Source organism: Podarcis erhardii (genome assembly GCF_964252035.2).
Source record: "Podarcis erhardii genome assembly, chromosome: 2".
NCBI classification, from domain to species: Eukaryota; Metazoa; Chordata; class Lepidosauria; order Squamata; family Lacertidae; genus Podarcis; species Podarcis erhardii.
Window position 1 is genome coordinate 1,589,658 of NC_138498.1, and position 15,141 is coordinate 1,604,798.

At 46.1% G+C, this 15,141-nt stretch overlaps 1 protein-coding gene across 3 annotated transcripts in view; it reads right to left on the bottom strand.

Annotated features, from left to right (window-relative positions):
- OLFM2 (olfactomedin 2) overlaps nucleotides 1-15,141 on the bottom strand; it is a 217,498-nt gene that overhangs the window by 140,051 nt on the left and 62,306 nt on the right. The window contains exon 1 of one of the 3 annotated variants that reach the window (XM_081851762.1): nucleotides 13,817-14,168. The exons of 1 other annotated variant lie outside the window; for it this stretch is intronic. In XM_081851762.1, coding sequence (XP_081707888.1) covers nucleotides 13,817-13,951 — 135 coding nt within the window. In that variant the 5' untranslated portion in view covers nucleotides 13,952-14,168. Of the gene's footprint in view, nucleotides 1-13,816; nucleotides 14,169-15,141 lie in introns of those variants that run through there. One more of the 3 variants, XM_081851763.1, reaches the window with a different exon arrangement.

Here is a 15,141-nt window from a genome sequence, read left to right on the forward strand (position 1 = left end):
CATGAAGAGGGACCTCTCCCACTCATTGTCTCCCACTTAGCATGGTGGGTTGATAGTTAGAAGATTAAAGGTGAGGTTGCTTCAGATTGTGGGTGGTTGTCAAATAAGAGGATGAGAATATACTTTAAATCAGTGTTTCCCAACCTTAGTTCTCCAGCTGTTTTTGGACTACAACTCCCATCATCCCTAGCTAGCAAGACCAGTGGTTAGGGATGATGGGAATTGTAGTCTGAAAACAGCTGGAGACCCAGGGTTGGGAAACACTGCTTTAAATGACAGGGAGACTTACTTGAGCCATTTTGAGCCATACTTGAGCTGTGTATCAGTACTTCCATGAGTATATAACATCTATTATTTATTGTGTCTAACGGTTGCCGATTTTGTTTCCAGGCTATATTCAAGGTGCTGGTGTTTATCTTTAAAACTTCCTTTGGTCTGGGCTCTGGGTATCTGGGAGAATGTCTCCTTCCACATATTCTTTCCTGAACTTTAATAACTTGGCAATTACACAATCTATTCAGCTGGTGGTCACTGTCCAATGTGCCTCTTTGGTGGCTCCTAAACTTCAATACTGGTTTCCCAACAGCGTGATAGTTTGGGGAGCATGTCCACTAAGCAGACTGTTTTAAAATCCTCCTATTCAGTCAATCCTTTCTTTAAAATGGTTTTTAAAATGCCTTTTCTGCCCTATGCTTCTTGGATCACTTATTGATAAAAAAGGTAAAGGTAAAGGACCCCTGACAGTTAAGTCCAGTCGCAAACAACTCTGGGGTTGCGGCACTCATCTCACTTTACTGGCCGAGGGAGCCAGCGTTTGTCCACAGACAGTTTTTCCATCTCATAAACCATAGTTGACTACTAAAGACTTGTGCTGGTCCAACTGCTGTCCTGTCCACATCACCCATGTAATTCCACTTTGCATGAAGAACATGTTTGTCTTCCTCACCCAACAAGGACAGGGTCTGGTCAACTTTGCAAATCCCTTCTCAACAAGGAGTCAAAGCCTCCCCCCGCCCCGATCCGAGAGAACCACCACACAATAAAAGTGGTGGTGGGGTTAGTGTTCGACTAACTAAACTGATAAAATGCCTGGTGGCCTGGGAAAAATGAAAGTTGAACATCTAAGTTGGGTTTCTCCAACAGTGATGTAGCAGTCAGGAGAAAGAATGGCTGCTTGATCTTCAGCCTGCTTCAGCATCAGACTAGTAGAGGAAGGTGAGGAGGAAAGAGGCCTGTATTTCTGCACATGCCAACTACTTTCCGACAGGGTATGGAGCTCAGCCAGTCTCTCTGCAGCTGTGAAAGGTGCTATTAAAATGGAAAGCAGGTGGTCTCAATAAAATGACTTAAGAAATCACCAGCACATGCTTGTTTAACAAAAGATCTAATTGTTTTAGAGGCAGAATCCTCTGTGGTGGGAAGGTTTGCAAAGTTCCAGAAAATGTAGCAGCTTCTCAGTATCCAGAATGAGGTAAGCTACTCTAAAAAAATGATAAACATAAGGTCAGCATGGTGCAGTTGTGTTGGAAAGGAATCAGGGATACCCAGTTTTAACTTCCTTTGTGCCTATAAAGCTATAGTGCCTATAGTGCCTATAGGGACCTTGGGCCATTATCTCTCAGCCTAATCAGCCTTACAGGGTTCTGAATAGTAGGTAGGACAGTGTTGCTCTCCAGGCTGTCTCTCCACACAGTGGGCTGCTGGTGATTACTGAGAGCCAGCAGGAAAGAGTGAGGTGCAAGGAGCTTGGCTCAGTGTGGTGCACGGCAGGCTGTCCAATCTGACACTTCTGCTGCTGTGCACCACCAGGCCACACTTCCCGTGCCCTGCCCTCCCCCCTCCTTCTCATTAAGCACCAGGGCTGCACCTCACCAGCCACGACTGATTGTTGTGAGGTAAAATGGGGATGGGGCATGTATGCTGCCCTGAGGTCCTGGGGGGGGGGGGAAGGGTGAGACAGAAATGTAAAAAACAAAACAAAAACTATAGTAACCAGTAAATTTTCCCCTATCGGCATCCTAATATGAATGATATATTGACAAACTAGAACTATGCCAGAATAGATCCACCAGAACCAAAACAGAATAGGCATGGGTTCAGGTATTACCTCTCCCATACTACCATGTCTACTCTCAGATCAAGAGAAGAGGTCTTCTGTGTCAGTGACAACAACAAGAGACAGGGCCTTTTCAGGGTCTGCCTCAACACTTGGCCCATGAACTACCAGGTTCCACCCCCCCCCCCGGCTATCTTACACAGGTTGACGGACACTTATTACAGTAGACCTTCGTCTGTTAAGTACTTGATCTTTTCCCCTCTTTTTGAAACACTGTTGATTTTAAGAAGCAGAAAATTGTACAAACAGAAGAAGTCAAGAGCTGGAAGCATCTGCTTCAGCTGTACACATGAAGTGGGTAGGAACAGTAACTAGAACAAAAGGTACCTTAGGTTTCCAAGGTTATGTTTTATCTGTGATCCCTGCCTCTGTTGCACTCTCCCCCCACCCCACATTTTTATTGAATGAGTTGTTATGATATTAAAGGATTGTAGTGCATGGGCACCAGGAGGACAGGAAAGAAATTTGTATATACCGTATGCTTCAGTCACAGGCAAATCAAAACAGAAGCCACACCAAACTGTTGAATGGGTTGACTCATTTTGTGCAACATGACATCATGGGGAAAAGGGGAGGAAAGGCTACCAGAGGAACTGCTAGCCCATTTTCTCCTCTACGTGAATTCTTCCACTTGCCTTCTTTAATGGGTCATAATAGTTCTGCTGACCAAGGCTGTGTGCTGTCAGCTGATGGGCAGAAGGAGAGTTTCATTCCTGCTGGGATCTGCTTTGCCAGTGCATTCCCTGCAGGGAACTGGTGAGGCAGACTCCAGCAGCAAGCAAGATCAAACCCTCTGCTCAACACTAGGTTCAATCCAGCTCAGTTTGGCTGCATACACCTGTTCACCTACAGGAAACAGGCATGCAAAGCCAAAGTGCAGTGTGGGGTTCTTTGCAAAAGGGCTTTCAAAGAGCCCCTCACTGCCCTTTGAAGTCCCAACAGTTGAGGTGTCAAAGTGCAACATTATCTAGCATTACCTGTCAAATTTGGCCCTTGAGGGATAAGAAAGTGAAGATCTGGCCAGAAGAGGTTATCCATCCCTGCTTTGGAACAAAAGCAGCCAAATATAGTCCCAGTGAGTTCAAGGGAGGGTACTGTATTAGATTAAATGAAGTTGTAATTTTTGCATGGGGCACATGTGGGTGAAGAACACAGCTCACCCATATATTGGTATGCCTTTCAACCACCTCACTTATATAACCCTGAGGTACCATCATCTCCTGGGATGTTCAGTTTAGCATTAATTAGGATGCAAGTTTAATTCAGTTCAAATTACTTTTCTAAAAGCTTTGAAGCAAGCTCATTCAACAGTGAATTCAACTTCAGCGTGAATACATTGAAGACATTCTGAACTTAATTTCTTGCTTGTAAAATTCACAGCTGTGTATTCAAGAAACAGATCATTATGTGGGAACAACTAATAATAATTGAGAATGCTTTCAAAGGATGTTCAAAATAAGCTAAAAAGTGTGTTCAGTGCGAAACAAGACTGCATTCAGAGGAACAGCACTGGAAATCTTCTGGTTTACTCAGAGAGTGTGTTTTGTTTTTGCTCCAGCAACATTATGCTCAGTGGCTTCTAGCCTCTGCATCCTACATGACAAAACATTTCAGACTTACTCCTTTAATGAAAGTCTACCATTGATGCCCACAAAGAGACCTGAGGGGTGGGGCTCTATGGTCACAGGAATCTAGACTGAAATCACAGCTTGTATTTTCAGGGCCAGTCCAAAGCCTGCTGATTTCTGGGTTAGCTTTGGAAATGAACTGAAGTTGAGCATAACACAATCTTGAATATCTCTAGGCTCTGCACTGCCCACATATACAGCATATTTATCCCCCTTTCCACACAATCATTGTCTCTGAAAGCAGCTCACACCATCAGTTTATGTTTATTTTTATTTCTTAAGGGAAAGACAGGACCCCCTGCCATCAATGTTTTTACAAAGTGGGGGCAAGACATACATGGGAAAAGAGTGAAGGAAATAGGTAGGGGAGGGAGATAGATCTTTACAGCCAGAATGAAGCATTAAGACAGAAATGGGCATTTATGTCCTGTAACGGCCAGGCTGAACTGAACTTTTCTTATTGGTGTTCTTTCTTCAATAGCAATTGGTGGCTCTTGTTTCATTGGCCAATGGATGTGGGGCAGAGAGTCCTTTCCCCCTTACTCCTGCACTCCTAGGGCAATTGGAGAAAAGCATTCTTTCTAGCAAGGCAAGGGGGGGGGATCAAGCTTCCTACAGCTCCTCCTTTTCTGGTCAATGGAAGGGGCCAGAATGGCCTCCCAGGTGCCATGATGTTCTTCCTGGGAGACAGGCAGAGAAGCCTCCCAGTAGTCTTTGGTCCTCTGTGCTGATGGAAGAGACCAACACATGCTGCCCTTCAGCTCTGCAGCCCCCATTTCCCATGCCCATTTGCAGGGTATCACTGCCTCATCAGTATGCAAGAGGCTTGAAGCAGACAGGCTGAGGTGTAGCAAGGTGACTCTAGGACTCTTGCCCAAGAAGCAGGGAGCAACATTCAGCCCTCAGCCCAAAAAAGGTTCCCGACCCTTGTTCTAAACCAAAACTTCCAAGCTGACTTCAATACAATGTATCTGTACAATGTACAATATTGTACAATGTATCTGTACAATGTACAATAGTGTGTATCTGAAGAAGTGTGCATGCACACGAAAGCTCATACCAAGAACTGACTTAGTTGGTCTTTAAGGTGCTACTGGAAGGAATTTTTTTGTTTTGACTATGGCAGACCAACACGGCTACCTATCTGTAACTTCAATACAATGTGTTGACCATTCCTTCCAGCCAGCTCACTCACTCTGCACTTCATAATCATTAATTTAAAATGAATGTAAATGTGTTTCTTAATAAATAAAAAAATCAATGGAAGCTGAATTGCCTAAAGTGAATTCACTGTGGAATTAATGCAGTTTATTGGCATTCATGTTAACTCATCTGAATTCAAATTCATTCAGATTCAGAGTAGTTCCAGCTCTGTTTGAATTTGATGCTGCCCAGAGGAAGCGCATTTGAATCTGAATGTTCATCAGAATGAGCCAGTCCTAAAATGTGAAACACAGATTTTTGCTTCAGCTCCTGCAACAGATATGCTGTGTAACAATCAGGGGTACCAGCTTGAACAAAATATTGGGGCGGGGGGGGGGCGGGGAAGCCCTGACCCACATAATTGGTCACATGACACAGCACACACACCATTTGAATGGCAATGCCCATAAACTTTGCGGGGGCAGCCCCCTGAAATATTTTATTGTGGGACTGAAGGGCTCTCAGCCCCTAGGAGTTGGCTCCTGTAGTAACAGTTGTTTTCTATGGTCCTTGACACTCAGCTGCTCTTCAGTAATATAGAAAGTTTGGCTGCTGATAATGGCCGTCTCTAAAGCAGTCTTCACCAACCTGATGCCCTCCAGATGTTTTGGACTAAAACTCTCATCAGACCCAGACAGCCTAGGATGGGAGTTGTTATCCAAAACATCTGGTGAAGGCTGCCCTAAAGTGTCAGATACAATACGATTAGGTACCTGCACCCCCAAAGCCTGGGCTAAGACATAAGAAGACCCCAGCTGCATCAGACCGATGGCCCATCCAGTCTCACACCCTGTTCTCACAGTGGCCGACCAAATGCCTATAGGGGGAACCCACAGGCAGGACCAGAGTGCAAGACCCTCTCCCCACTCACAGTTCCTGATAACTGGTATTCAGAGGCAAAGTGCCTCAACAGTAGAGGTAGAACATACTGTAGACAGATTGCCCAACCTGATGGTTAAGAATGGAAAACTATCCAAAAAAACAAAAGCTACCATGGGTCCAGGAACCAAAGTGGAAGAAACATCATTTAGACCAGAATTCAGAGCTCAGCTCACTGTGTGGTCTTGAACATATTAATATCTCAGGTAATGGAAGCCAGTATAGTGTAGTAGGCCAAAAGTCGAGAAATGTAAATATCTCTTTTCCTGATAATTCTCTATGTTTCCAGTCCTTTGCACACTTATCTGGGTATAATATGGGTATAATGATATATTGCCATCAATTTGATTTTAATTAATTTTTATAATGAAATGTTTTTAGAATCGTTGGATTATTTTGATTGTTGTTAGCCGCCCTGAGCCCAGCTTTGGCTGGGGAGGGCGGGATATAAATAAAATTTATTAGTTATTATTATTATTAATGAGCAGCCTTGATTATTTAAACTATCCATACTATGCTTTTCAGACTAATTCTATCCAAGTGGGATGTATATACAAATGTAACATTTTTTAAAAAAATAAAAACCCTTTAAAAATCCTTAAAATACACAAGATCAAAAATGAGTGGAACACAGTAAAATGAAACAAAACAGCTAAGTCAATCATAAAACACTTTCTGTAGTAGTAGTAGTAGTAGTAATGATGATGATGATGATGTTTTAAACACCATCTTAAAAAATGAAAAGAGAGAAAGCATGTCAGTGCCCCTCCAAAGAGAATTCCACAGCTGTGGTGTCACCACTGAGAAGACCCTTAGAATGTTGTTGTAACAAGATTTGTAAGTGAAGCACATTTAGCACTCTAAAATATTTACTGTTGTTTATTAGGAAAAGGTAAGGCCCAGCCTAGCTGGCTTACATGGTTTACAATCAAAAACACCTATATATATCACAATCCTAGTCCAGTGGGATTTATTCCCACATAAATGTGTATAGAATTGCAGCCTGTTTATGTATTGATTAATTTATAGAATTCATATCCTTCACTTCCTCCCAAAGGAACCTTGGGTAGCAAACAAATTCACAATTGAAAAGCAATTGAAAATTGTAAAAGCAGAAACATTTTAAAAAAACAGTTCAAACATTCTAAAAGTAATTAATTAAGAACATCTAAAAGCAGTTACTGACTATTGGCCCACCTGCTGCATAAAACAGTACTAAGCTGAAGGCCAGAAGCTCAGAGGTAGAGCATCAACTTCACATGCAGAAGGTGCTGGGTTCAATCTCAGGCATCACCAGGTAGGACTGGGAGAGGCCCTGGAGAGCTGCTGCCAGTCAGTGTGGACGATACTCAGCCAGATGGAACCCCTGGCTGGCTTGGTTTAAGGTGGCTTCCTACATTAAACATCTAATCACTAGGACACACTTCTTGGAGGCACATTTCATTCTTACATAAAGCAAGGTTGGCTTTTAAGACTATTAAAGCCTAAGAGCTACAGCACCACCCCTCCAAAGAGAAACCTATGCTGCTTGGGGCATTCCTCCTCCAAGGGGAATAAATTCATCTGAGTCTCTGCATCAGGAGCGACTGGATTCCATAGACTTATGGGGGGCGGGGGGCTCCTTAGATCACATATGTGGTGTTCCAGCAATCATGACTTCACTTCAAAATGTGGTAAGTCACCCATGCTGCATTTAGAGAGCCTCCTGCACATGCTGCTGAGTGAAACCCTGGCTTCTGACCCTTGACAGCACCACTGGCAAATGGATGAAGCATTCTCACCTGATACAGATATAAGGCAAAGGCCAGAGCAATGGCTCACAAAGAGCTGTAGCAAGTAGCTTCTTTGCTGGGCTGGATCAGAGGAGAAAATTTATTTTTCCATTCAGCACACTCACCTGCCCTAGCATACAATAAGTGAGCTGCTGCCGGAGTATCTCAAGGAACATTTATAAACATTTTAAAATAATTGAAAAAAATATTGATGCATCAAATGTGGGTTACAGAACCTCTCCAGTTCCTGCCGCTATGATTAGCTCCTCATTGCAGGAGGCAGGTTCCCACCCTTATTACATACATAGTTCCTGGCAGCTACTGTCATGAATCACTGCAATAAGGTAGGCACTCAAAAACCACTTCGTAATTCATTAGAGAACATTCTGAAGCAGGCTATTCCAAACTAATTCCCCCCCTTCAAATATCAATGAATGGCTACCAGAAAGTAATGCTTTAATACTCATCAAAAATGACATGAAACTGTCATTAAAACAAAAACAAAAACATTTCTAAGGCTGTGATCTCAAGCACATTTACTGGGGATTTTTTCCATCAAAATTAAAAGGGATCCATAGGAATAAAAGCTGCTTGGAACAGATAAATGTGACAAGGTCTGTATTGTCTTCAAAACTATTCATGCCCCTTGCTTAAATTTTATTTTAAAAGCTAACTGTTGAAAAATAATATTTTGGCAGTTTCGCTTTGACATTCTGGTATTGAATGTATGATTGCTTTGTTGGGACACAAGCATTTTAATTTGTTATCATAAGGCCTGTTGCCTAGACCATTAATTTTATTTAGCTCATCTATCCTTTCATCATCTTTCTTTAAAAAGAGAGAGAGAAAAAATGGACAATGCCACAGTCCACCATCTCGTAGCTCTGAGATGGTGCCTCTGAAAAAAATCAAGCCTAGACATGGAAGGAGCTACAATTCTACGGGACAAGAGGATTAATTTCAAGCAACAAAGTATAATCAACAGTAGACTTTAGAACACAATCATAGCAACACAAAAAACTTGATTAAGCTTAAAAATCAGTTGGTTACTTGATTAAGAGTCAGATGATTACATTTATGTATTGACAAAGATTCAGTAGCTGCCTCTGACCATATTGAAACAAACAAGATAGTTTTCATCCTGGCTACTTGCAAGAAAACAAATCCCAGCACTTCCATTCTCAGAAGCAAAGGAAGCTTCACTCATACAGAGCTGTATTGTCTAACAGAACTGTCCACATTATGGTAGTGCTGAATCCCTGAGCAGGCATTGGTGCAGCAGCAAGGGAAGAGCATCAAACCTTTAGAACCATATTTTCATCAATAGCAGGGGATAGATGTCATCAGATTGAAAGGAAAGCTGGAAATTAACTTTATTGCACTCACAACTACAACTCCCTAACATTACAGGCTGAGATATATGCACCAGTTCATCACTTTGTTGTTGTTGTTGCTTAGTCGTTTAGTTGTGTCCGACTCTTCGTGACCCCATGGACTAGAGCATGCCAGGCACTTCTGTCTTCCACTGCCTCCCGCAGTTTGGTCAAACTCATGCTGGTAGCTTCAAGAACACTGTCCCACCATCTCGTCCTCTGTCGTCCCCTTCTCCTTGTGCCCTCCATCTTTCCCAACATCAGGGTCTTTTCCAGGGAGTCTTCTCTTCTCATGAGGTGGCCAAAGTACTGGAGCCTCAGCTTCACGATCTGTCCTTCCAGTGAGCACTCAGGGCTGATTTCCTTAAGAATGGATACATTTGATCTTCTTGCAGTCCATGGGACTCTCAAGAGTCTCCTCCAGCACCATAATTCAAAAGCATCAATTCTTTGGCGATCAGCCTTCTTGATGGTCCAGCTCTCACTTCCATGTATCACTACTGGGAAAACCATGGCTTTAACTATACGGACCTTTGTTGGCAAGGTGATGTCTCTGCTTTTTAAGTCGCTGTCTAGTTCATCACTAGGACAATGATATTATGATGGCTTTAATGCATGAACAGGCTATAAGAGATCTAGCAAAACACAGAACTCTTGTATCACTACAGGCATAGCTAAATAAGTGCAGACAGACACCTGTCAGCCACCAAATGATATTAAATCAAATAGTGGAGATGAAAGATACCATTCAATCCTAAATCGATACAGAATAACTGCTGTTCTCTTGCCTTCATATTACATCATTAACAGAAATCAGAATTTTTGTCCTCTTCCCCACCCCCACCTCTGCCACACGCCCTCGGATTACACTTTTACCACTTCCTCTTTCCCTGGCTCCAACTAACCAACCACTATGGTCATGAGGGAAGGCATATGGAAGCTGCCTACAGAAGATCTATAGAAGCAATTCATGAAAATAAAAAAGCATGGGGTTCAGTACTTCACTCCTAAGACTGCGAGAGAACTCATGTTTGAATGTTCTCACCCTCCTCAAAATGTACGAGGGAGAAGTCTAAGCTAGAACCATTTTTCCTCCCATGGAAAAGGAGTTCTGAATGCAAAGGAGCATTGAAGCACACCCAAAAACCCACCCATATATATTATGGCGGCCTAGCCCTATTGTGCAGAGGGTGGAACAGTTCTATACCCTTTACAAGGTTTCAAGATCAGCTCCTTGGGGAAGCTCCACAGCAAGAGAAGAAAGATCTATAGCAAAGGAGCACCACTGAGCCTTCTTTCTTCAATGCACGCTTGCATAGTTCCAATTTTGCCCATAGTTAGTAAGCAAGAGGCTAAGAAGCTGCTCTAGAATGAAAACAGAGCACTTCCACATGCAACACAGAAAACACCTTTGAATCGCTCACTATTTATGTGAGCGTGTGAATGGTAGATCCATCAAATACAGAAGAACGCACCGGTCGTTTGTTTGTTTGTTTGCTTGTTTGTTTGATCCGTCACATTCTAGAAGACCATAGAAGTTTTACAACCACATTATACACATGTGAAAGACAAAGGACAATTTTGATCAGAGTGAGGTTCGAGATGCAGTGCAAAAGCAATAAGAACCAGTACTACTTGAACTGACAGATGTGTACAGTGGTACCTCGGGTTACATACGCTTCAAGTTACAGACTCCGCTAACCCGGAAGTAATGCTTCAGGTTAAGAACTTTGCTTCAGGATGAGAACAGAAATCGTGCTCCGGCAGCGCGGCAGCAGCAAGAGGCCCCATTAGCTAAAGTGGTGCTTCAGGTTAAGAACAGTTTCAGGTTAAGAACGGAGCTCCGGAACGAATTAAGTACTTAACCCGAGGTACCACTGTATTTTACAATGGAAGTGGGGGACATGAATGTCACATCTCAGTCTTGACTTAGTTGAAGTCAGATCCATGTAGGCAGGAAGAAAACATCAGGAGATGGACATTTTAAGTGGGTAGATTAGCTGCAGCCTACAGAGATGGAATGTAGTTGTGGTGGTGGTGGGGGGGGGGGGGCTTGCCAGTTGCCATAGAAGCTCCTTGGCAGAAATTCCTACATTCACTTGCTCCCAAGCATTCATTTGCCACTTGCCAGATTCCACACACACTCAATAAAGAGTCTTTTCTTTTTCACAACATCTACAGCCTTGCATACCTGCATACATGTCTTAATACCTGACATGTTCAATGTTGGGGGGGGGGGGCTTCCTTCTCCCAGCCCCTACATTTTGGGACGAGTGGAAAACTCATGTGCAACTGGCCCTACTAAATCCTACCCATCCCTTTCACAGAAGTGAGTAGGAATTGTGATCCCACTTCTTATTAAGATTACATTTTCCTTAATTACTTTTCACAGGTAATTATTTTGCCATGCTGGGCAACTGCATCCACACACTTATCACCTCTGCTAAAAACCGACAAATCTGTAACAAAAAATAATGGAGCTCTGGAAACAGGAAGTCCACATGTACACACATAATCCCATGATCAATGTTTCCAGACTGGTCTTGCCTGCCGTGCCATTAAGCAATAATCGCTAGAGGGACTTCAGCACAGGATCCAGCTCCACTAATAATTCTATATCAAGGAATTAGTAGCTGAGCTGTGAGGGAGTCATTCTAATCTGTGCCAGTCCTTCAACTCCCTAATCTCTCCAGAGAAACCTGCCCAATGCCAGACAATCAACAGCTCCTTTTTGAATATGAAAGAAGTCCTTTGTATGGATGTGTTTTAAAGATCATTCCAGCACTGCACTGATTTATCCAGGGAAAGGCAGCTTCAGGTTCGGGACATAGAATTTTTCTGCCAGGTTGCAAATGGGACACAAAGCTAGGGAAAATTTACACATGCGCGCGCGCACACACAGACACAGAGAGGGAGAGACAGACAGACAGACAGAGACAGATGCAGACAGTCTTGTGGAAACGTAGACTAGCACATTTATTGTAACACAAATTTCCCTGGAGAACTGTCCATCAAATGCGTCAGAAAATTCCAGGCAACGGAAGGCTTGATCATAAAAATAAGACATTTACTCCCCCACCCCACCCCGCGGTACTAACATCTGCTCTATACAGGAATTTGTATCTACACATTTGCTAGACACTATTTAAGCTGACACCTATACCCCCCCCCCCCGGATTTCTAAAAATGACTGTGTAGTTTAGAAAAGGAAAAGATTGTCCTAGCCCAGCTGCCAGAACATTCCCCTTCGCCGCAGGAACTTGAGAGGGGGACCAATATTTTCTTCCCGCACATACCCAGGAAATCCTGCAGAGTCCACGACCCACGGGCTCTTCTGAACCAACTCTTCCCCCTTCTCATACACAAAGCAAGCGCTTCTCCTTTAAGAAAGGAGGAAAGTTTTCTAGTAGTAGAGAAATCTACTCAGACAAGCGTGAAAGGAATGGGGGCGGGAAGAAAAGGGGGGGGGAGAGAAGAGTCCTTCTTTCTCCAGATTTAGCGTAAATACGGTAATCAAGCCAAATTAACCCCAAGGTGGACGTAAGGAAGCTACAGCGCCTTTGGAGTAAGTGCTGATGCTGGCGGCATCCTGGGACGATCTCGAGCTGAAGATCGTCGGTGCACCCGAAAGCGGCCAGGCTACAAGCCTGGGAGGGACAGAGGGAGAAATTCGTCGCAGCTACCGCGATGCCGAAGCCCCTGTTTGGCTAAGGAGGAAGGGGGCTCTCCCTTTCCACTCAAGAAAGGAGCAGGGAATACCAAGGAGCCACAGAAGGTGTCATCTAGCCAGGATCTGGAGGGGGGCCGTTGAAAGGGGGGCGAAAAATTGCCTTGCCATCCTCCACTCCCCACGGTCAGGGGGAAGTGTCGTGGATGGGGTGGGGTGGATTTGGAGGAATAAACAAACACTTGAAGGAGCTGCGGGGCGGAGGAAAGAGCAAGCCAACCGTGGTCTGAGAGGAGCGGAAAGCGGGAGAAGATCGGTCTCGAGTGGATAAGAGACTCTAGCGGCCCAAGCTGCAGCAAAGGCACGCAAGGCAGAAATCACGCAACCCTAGGCAGGATCATGCAAAGCGTGTTCGTTCAAGGAAATCTGGGTGTCTGCCCGAGCCCTTCAGTCCGCCCACGCGAGCCGAATCTCCCGCGCGGAAACGTCCGGTGTCTTGAGCCCATCGGTGACTGGCATCCAGATAGGGATCCTGGAGGCCAGGGCGGGGAGGAGGTCCAGGTCACCCGACGAAAGACCCGTTGGAAAGGCTGGAGTGTGGGTGTGACTGAACAACGTCCGTTCAGGCACTCCCCACCCCCTCAAAAATCTGCTGGTAAATAAGTTCTCTCTCCAGGGTTATACACACACACACACACACACACACACCGCGTCAGCACACTCGGAAGCAGGGATGGCTGGCCTAGAAAAACTAGTAGATGCCCAACGCGGGATGGCAAGGGCCGGGGAGAAACGGGGACCCCGGCGCCTGGAAAGCTCTTCCGCGGCGCGCGACTTCCTCACGGTGGATAGAAGCTCCTCGCCGAGTAAACAGACGGGCAAGCGCGGAGCTGGCGGCTTTGTAGCTTATTGCAGCTCGTCGGGAGGGAGGAGAGGGACCCTCGCGAAAGCCTCGTCGGACGGGGTGGGGATGACAGAGTCCCGGAATGGCAGTGTGCCCGTGCCCCGCCTCCCCGCCCGCTTTGCACAACTAGATGAACTGGGACCCTTGACCCTCCAAGCCGGCCTCCCTATGGAGCTGCAAAGGCGCTAAGGGAGGCCCGCCGGGCTCCCGGGAAACGCGCGTTGGCAGCCTCGAAGGGGCGGCCGCGGGGCAGGCGAAGAAGAGGCGGACTCACGCTTCTCTCGGAAGTGCCGGCCTGGGAGATGGTGCCGTTGAGCCCCACGAGCGACGGCAGCGTCTGGGACATCCAATTGGTGACCATGGCCATGGTGCTGAGCACGGCGCCGATCTTGAGCAGCGGCACGGTCATGTCGCCCCCTGCCTCATGCCCCTCGCCCTCCGGCGAAGCCCGCGGCGCAGCCCGCCTCCCGGCTCATCTGCCCCGTCGGGCACGCGCCGGCCTCCACCCCGCTCTCTCTTCCTGGCCGGGCCGCGCGTCTCCGACTGCCGATTCGAATGCGAGGAAGCAGCCGAGAAGCGGGGCGCTTCGCGCGCCCCTCCTTATAACAGCCCCGGCCTCTCGCAGCCGCTCTGACGTCACGCCGCCACTGGCCACAGGCCGGCTCAGCGAGGGGGGGGGGAGCGCCCAGCGCAAATTAAAGGGAGGGTGCGCGTGGCTGGGGGCGGCGTGGGTGTAATTAGGCTTGAGGCTCGCACTTGGGGTTGCAGCCAGCTCCTGAGCCAAGAGGAACTGCCCTCCTGCGCGCGCTTACTTCGGAGGAAACCTCCACCGAATGCACGCAGGTTTGTGTCCGTGCAAGCCATGCAATAGGAGCGGGATGCCTGAAGAAAAGCGCAGCTCACAGAATAATAGGGCAGGGCGGATAATCCGATTTCAGGATAATCCGCTCTCACCCCAACTCCTGCGCCAAACTAGCGCACTTCATTGCTCACTGGACAGGGTTTCCCCCTCTTCTCAGTTTGCAAACTCCACCACCTGCCTCCCTGCAATGAATTATGGAGCTTCTCTCAGGCTGCGGCGGTGGGGCTGGGCAACTGGGGCTGGATTAAATTAAACCTGCCTTCCTCTCCCGCGGTCGCTGCATATTACTCAAATAAGCGTTCCAAGTGCCAACTAAACTTTCCAGAAAAGTAGCAGTCTGTGGTAGCAAAAACTCTTGTGGCCCAAGAGACCACCTAAGGAAGAGCGCAGACGACGCGAACTCTAGCCGCCTGCCCATCTGCTCAACCAGCGCTCTTGCTGGCGTCAGCCACCCCTTCAGGGGTTCATCCGCCTGCTCATCATCTTCAAAGGTGATATGCTAGGCCGCCGTCTGCCAGCAGTCCCCTTCTGCAGCCTACCTGGAACAGACGCAGGTTAGTATCTGCAAAAAATGGACAGGTCTGATAGCAGAAAGGGAAATCATTTCAACCTACCAGAGCACTCCGCAGCTGACCTTAAGGAGGCCAGGCTTGAGCAAAGGCACTTAACAGTACTTCGAAGGGAAACTCCAGTGGGGAACTGCTAAATTACAATTGATCCAGCAATTCAATCGTGTC